The following is a 6,764-nucleotide window of genomic DNA, read 5'->3' as shown; positions in this document are numbered from 1 at the left end:
TCATTATTTGTTCTGCGTTGGAGAGATAGGAGCTGGATTTTTGTGTGTGACTATGTTTCCTAATCTGGCCTGTACCACTGGCAATAGGAGAAGAGTAGATGCCAAGTGCTTATCCCCCCTCCACACTGCCTCCTCCCTTCAATATACGCCCATAGTCAACCTTAGCAGCATTGCTGCTCGCCTAGCAACAGGTCTACCCACTTAATGGAGGTAGTGGTGGGGTTGGGGAGGTGGGCGGGCGGGGGGAGCGCGAATAAAAGGTAACTTAATTTACTGAAATTTCCTTTGCAGCGTTCGTAACTAAGCACGACATCTCTGCGGATGATTATTATTGGGAAATACTGATATTGTACCTGCAATTCAGGGCTGACTTTAACAAGTATGAACCTAATTCTAAAAGAATAAACTTGTTATTTTCCCCCTGTTAGAATTGGTGCTCTTACTGTGATTTGCTTTCAGCCCGGAGCTAATGTGATCAGGTTTTATGCCCATTTGCGGAATTTGACTGGACTGGCTTCCAATTTGCTTCCCTCCTCTCCCCTCCCCTCTTAAGATCTGGCTGTCCCAGATCTAATAAGACCTACCCATCTGAGGATTGGGAAGTTTCCCTGGGCTACAGCCAAACTCGCTGATCAAGCACCAATGAACTCTCTGCTGCTGGAACCATTAGGGCTCCCTCGTTCACTGGAGCTCCAGTGGGACCCACTGCTCGTTCGATGTGCAGGATGAGGATAGGTTTTGGGGTTTTAAAGGCCTTCGGAGTGTATCCCTGTTGCCAAAGCCTAGGACTCCCTTGTGATAGCAAAAAATATTCATCTGTGTGTCATTTGCCAGCAATGAACATGCCCCTCTCTCTCTATCTTTGCAGTCTCCTCCAACCCTCTTCACCTATCCTAAATTTCCAATGCTTTCCCCTCCCTTGCGTATCTCGAGGCTCATCTCGAGACCTTCCACCTCGACCTTGCCTTTAGACATCTTCCCACTACCAACCCCACTTGCTCCTCCAGCCCTTTCTGATCCCAACCCTCAGCTCAAGTTGCTAACCCTTAACTGTCCACAGCCTTGGACGTCCTCCCGATGTGAAAGGCGCTCTATAAATGTAATGTTGTTGTTTCTGTTACTATTGAATGGCTCTACGCAATGGCAGGTTTTGATTTAAAGATATTTTTTCTCTTCCTTTCCCCCCACCCCACCCCCGGCAGAGTTTCCGATGCCCGCCAGGTCCACGGTGAATGCTGGAAGTTGTGATCACCCCAGATGGAGCCCCGAGGTCAACATGGCGGTGGCGGTTCATTAGTCGTGATCCAGCCACCCTCCCTCGACAGTCGGCAGAGACTGGAGTACGAGCGGGAGCTGAGACACACTGCCATCCTCTCCCTCGACCAGATCAAAGCCATCAGGAGCAGCAACGAGTACACAGAAGGTCCTGCGCCCACAACGGCCAAGAAGGGCAGTAACAGCCGGCCGGCGCAGCGACATGACAAGCACGAGAGGACTCACGAAGTCATAACCATCAACGTGAACAACAACTATGAGCAGCGGTCCTCTCAGCCGCAGCCTCAGCCGCAGCCGCACGCCCCTCACCACCAACCGGCCGGCAGGATGCCAGCGCTGAGCAGGTCAACCAGCACAGGCAGCGCCGCCAGCTCGGGGAGCAACAGCAGCGCCTCGTCCGAGCAGGGCCTCCTGGGCCGTTCGCCCCCCGCCCGGCTCAGCTCCGGCCACCACAGAGCGGAGCGGACAATCCGGATCCAGCCCAAGCCCTCCGCCGTGGCCGGCTGCGCGTCCGACGAGCTGAAGTGCTTGGGGAAAGAGGACTTGGCCAAGCACAGGTTTATATGTGAGCGATGCGGGAGGTGCAAGTGCGGGGAGTGCACTGCACCCAGGACCCTGCCCTCCTGCCTGGCCTGCAACAGGCAGTGCCTGTGCTCTGCCGAGAGCACGGTGGAGTATGGCACTTGCATGTGCCTGGTCAAGGGAGTCTTCTACCACTGCTCCAGCGACGACGAGGACTCGTGCGCGGACAGCCCTTGCTCGTGCACCCATTCCCACTGCTGCTCCAGGTTCTGTTGCATGGGTCTGATGTCCTTGTTCCTGCCCTGTCTGCTTTGCTACCTTCCGGCCAAGGGCTGCGTCAAACTCTGCCAGGGCTGCTATGACTGGGTGCACCGGCCCGGGTGCCGGTGCAAGAACTCCAACACTGTCTACTGCAAAGTCAAGAGCTGCCCCACGCGAGGGCAGGACAAACCTTCTTGATGGGAAGCAGCGGTTTGCGAAGCCTCGCGTGTCCTTGTTTTCTTGTTTTTCTCTCTTCCCCCACCACCCCCACCCCACCCTCCCCCCCACCCCCACCCACCCTTCCCCCCCCCACCCCGCCCTCCCCCCCGTGCCTGTTTTCTGCTCTCGTGAGGCTCGAAATATTGCTCAAGAGTCCCAGCCTTAAGGGCTGTCGTCGTCTTTTTAAAAACACGAGGGCCCCTGTGCGGAAAGTTTGAAATTCGCTCTTAATCTGGAAGCTGCTTTTTTTTTTGTTTTTTTTTTTTTTTTGTTTGTTGTTTTTCTTGCTGTTGTCTTCGGGGATTTAGAGCGGCTGATCCCGAATCCAAACCAAACCTGGGAAGGGTTTTCCAAAAACTCTGCGTGATCTGAAATTTTGCGACGACGCTCTTTTAACGCTGCGAGGAATCTCGGATGCACACATGTGTGCCTTTACCTTCCTTCCTCCCCCCACCCCTCACCCCCCCATGTCCCGGCCTCCCACCCCATCTCCCACCTCACCTCACCCTCACCCTCCCTCCCTGGCCAAGGATTGAGTGCCATTTCTAACCACAGCCCTTATCACAGGCTCGCTTCATATTAATGTGGACCGGCTTCTGTTCTGCGCACCAGGCTCAGGATTGCAAGTGCCACCCGGCCCAGCCTGTGGGTGAAGACAAAACCCTTCATTTCAAAGGAGTTTAAAAACCATGGCTTTCCACCTGCAAAACAGCCCCCCTCGACTAACGCGTATCGTCCACCCACCGATTCCTCAAAATCGCACAGAGTATGTCGCCTTCTGTTCGTTTGTGAATCATGGGAAAAAAAATCGTAATTGAAACTAATTAAAACCAGTTCTATATATTTTTTTTTTTTTTTTGGTCCTCCTTTTAATACATGGATGTCATAATAGGAATTTTTTTTATTTTACGAGAAGGATAATTGGGGAAAACCACTTTTTTTTTTTACATTCACAAGGTACTGTTGAGCGCAGTGCTGGGTGTCTTGTAAAGCATCAGCAACTGATACATCGGTTTTGACTTGGCGCACGCTGTTTTTCTGTGCTTTCGGAACCATTATCTTATTTTGCTAACACGATTGTACTTTTCAAATTCCTCCTGACTCTTTTTCAGTTCTTATTTCTATTCAGCCCCCCAGGGCATTGCCACGCCAGAGGATCTGAATCGCAGGCTATATGACCATGACATGGCCGTAAATTTAAACTGCCCGGAACCACTTGGAGAGCCTTCCGAATGCAGAAGTGACTTCCCCACGCGAAAGCCTTCCCTCTGCTGCTGGGGGGGGGGGGATTGGGTGTGGGGTGGGGGGATTGGGTGTGTGTGGGGGTGGGGGGGGGGTGGCACTGGATGGTGTGAAGTGTAATTAATGTGTGTTTTCGTTGCTTCGCGATCGCAACCGGTGACATTTTGCAGCCGGAACCCTCTGCCCGAGGATGGAGTACAGTATCTCTGTATTATTATTATTATTATTATTGTGCAGCACAGACTCTGCCTTTGTTGGGGCTTCTCTGTGGCCTTGTGACTGGTTTCATTTGTGCAGGAAATGGCTCATTCATTAAAACCCTCTGGTTCCCCCCTTTCATCTGGGAGTCCGACTGTCCTTCAGTTTGTCTCCTTCACACCGGAACGGCTGAAGAGAGAGAAAGAGAGAGAGATGGGTTTTCTTCTTTTATTATTATTATTATTATTATTATTATTACCCAAGAAAAGAAATGAGGGAAGGGGTTTATTTTATCTGGTGGTTTAAGCCCATCGTCTGCACCTCCCGGGAGGCGAAAGAAGTCACCAAATTGGGGGTCGTGTTTTCCAATGAAGAATGATAAAGCGCAGAGACGCCGGACAGCAGCATCTGAGGGTGTGTCTGCTCCCCTCAAACTGTCGGGTCGGGTGGAGATACAGTAATTCCCCCCACTGCCCCCCCCCCCCCCCCCACCACTCTCCCCGCAAACACACTTTGGTCACAACAAACGACAAGAAGAAACTACATTGGAATTAATTCCACCTCAGCTAAGATCAGGTTGCCAGCTGTCCCGTTCACTTTATCCTTCCTGCTTCTTCGAGGGCCCACGTCACATCTATCATTATCTTTTAACTTATCATACAATTCCCAATGGTTCGTGTGTGTGTCTGTACGTGTGAGTGTGTCTCTGTATGTATGTGTGTGAGTGTCTCTGTATGTATGTGTGTGAGTGTCTGTCTGTATGTGTGTGAGTGTGTCTCTGTCTGTATGTGTGTGTATGTGTGTGTCTCTGACTATGTGTGTGAATGTGTGTGTGTCTGTATGTGTGTGTATGTGTGTGTGTGTCTGTGTGTGAATGTGTGTTCTCTGTCTGTGTGTGTGTGTCTGTGTGTGTGTGTGTGTGTGTGTGTGTGTGTGAATGTGTGTCTGTCTGTGAATGTGTGTGTGTGTGTGTTTGAAGCAGGATTTGTTTTAATTAATAAAAAAGCCCTGAGAAAGGGCACCCCCAAACCTTTACCTGTTTTTTTCCTTCTTTAACCCCGCTGGTCAACCTGTGTGTATGCATTTTCAATATATTTTTCATACCCAGGATTTTATTTCAAGATTGTCCAGTGTTGGCAATCATTTTTCTAAGAAACCTTTTTTTTAAATAAAAAAAACTTCATTGGTTCGTATCGTAAACCTCATCGATTCGTGATTGTTTTTTTTGGGGGGAAGGATCCTTTGTGATCTTCGAACTGTACTTCTTCCCCCTTCCACACTTTCTTCCTCCCTCCCCCCCCTCCCCACTCCTTCCTCCTCCTCCCCCATGGACTCTGGTTTTTGGAGGGGAAGTTTGTGTGGGTGTTGGGGGTGTTCAGAGTACAGACATCAAAATACTACACAGAACAATCTAAAAGTTTCCTAAATTATACCAGGCATAGAATCATCATATAATATACTTCATCTTATACTAATAAAGATGAAGTGTCTATCTGTCTGTGTGTCCGACACTTGCACAATAACCAATTGACGTGAAGACATGATTTATACCTCATCGGAAAGGTCTTGCAACTGGCAGTGTCATAGGTCTATCTTTTGTGGTGTTAGAGGAGTCCTTCCACATGAGTCCTCCCAGAGTTATAAAGACGAAAGGTCAATCTACATTCCATATTGGACCCTTTGGTTGCAAGCGAAGCAGAATATTTTGTGAAGCGCTTTGAGACGACTTGATAAGGCGCCATATCAAAAATGCAAGGATTATTATTTATTATCCATCCGTGGAATAAAATTGCGCTGTCGCCTCCACGTTCGTACGAAGCAACGGAATGAAGATCCGATTGTCTTCTCTCCGTTGAAAGGACTAACGGATGAAAGTAACTCATTTCTGCCGCTGTGAATAACATCCCCCCACCCCCCACTCAGTGAAACCTGAACGCATTTTACTTCTGCTGTAAATGTCACGAGGTTCAGAACGAAATGCATGGTTGCGTGGCATTTTTTTCACAGCTCCCCAATGTCTCCTTTTAAGCCAAATTAATCGTCGGTATCGTCAAGAGATGGGGTGGGGTGGTGGTGGTGGGGTGGGGGGTGGGGGAAGAGGGTAAAAGCTGTCAATTTATTTATTCAGTATGTAAAGTTAGATGTGCGCTCAGTGGGAGAAAGACACTGAAGTCTACCCCCACCAGCCCCACCCCCACACACACCTTATTACATTTCAGTGGTTAATAACTCTTAACATGCTTCCACTTAGTGTTTTCTTTGCACTGATTAATGGTAATAGGACTGTGTGAGCTATCTCCTCCCTCACACAGGCGCACACGCACACACCCATATGTACACATACACACGTCCACATACATGCACACATACATGATTAGCGGTAACTGTGTGAGGACTGTGTGAGCTGTCTCCTTCCTCGCACACACAGATATATACACATACATGCAAACATAGATACACAGCCATACATTTCACAATCTATGGGTTTTGCCCACACGCACACATGCATACACACACATACATATATACATACCATACATGCATACACACACACATACATATAAACATACCATACATGCATACACACATAATAATAATAATAATAATAATAATCCTCTCATTTGATATAGCGCTTTTCACGTCGGGAGGACGTCCCAAAGCGCTTCACAGAGCACACTGTAAAGTGAATTGACTGTATATTTGTGGGCGAACATACATACATATATGCAAACCAATCATGCATACACACATGCGCGTACATGCATGCGTGATGAAGGGGGTGCGGTGGGGGTGGGGTGGGGTGCGGGGGGGCTGAGACATGTAAACACATGCGGGTCAGCCAGACCATGAGCTTTTGTTCTCAGTGTCAGTCTGTGCTTTTCAGAAGGACAGGAAGCAGGGAGGGTCGGTGGCACTTTAATGCGCGGAGGTCTCTGATCTGATGGCTTTCTCATACCAATGGGCAGCCTGTGTGTGTGTGTGGGGGGGGGGGCAGGATGTGTACACACTGTCCACCTGGAGTTCGCCGCTGTTGCCTTTCACAAAGA

General features: G+C 49.2%; 1 protein-coding gene across 1 annotated transcript; it reads left to right on the top strand.

Moving 5' to 3' along the window:
* The first annotated feature begins 1,109 nt into the window (after positions 1-1,109).
* Positions 1,110-2,330, top strand: spry1 (sprouty homolog 1, antagonist of FGF signaling (Drosophila)). Its single transcript, XM_007902543.2, has one exon. The coding sequence runs from the start codon at positions 1,258-1,260 to the stop codon at positions 2,254-2,256; it is 999 nt and encodes a 332-aa protein (XP_007900734.1). The 5' UTR covers positions 1,110-1,257; the 3' UTR covers positions 2,257-2,330.
* The last annotated feature ends 4,434 nt before the right edge of the window (positions 2,331-6,764 follow it).

This window comes from Callorhinchus milii, unplaced genomic scaffold (assembly GCF_018977255.1).
Source record: "Callorhinchus milii isolate IMCB2004 unplaced genomic scaffold, IMCB_Cmil_1.0 Scaffold1, whole genome shotgun sequence".
NCBI lineage: Eukaryota > Metazoa > Chordata > Chondrichthyes > Chimaeriformes > Callorhinchidae > Callorhinchus > Callorhinchus milii.
The sequence above is the reverse complement of the archived record's forward strand: the minus strand, read 5'-3'. Positions and strand labels throughout refer to the sequence as shown.

Coding starts and splice junctions, on each gene's coding strand:
- spry1 (XM_007902543.2), top strand. CDS start 1,258: ATGGAGCCCCGAGGTCAACATGGCGGTGGCGGTTCATTAGTCGTGATC.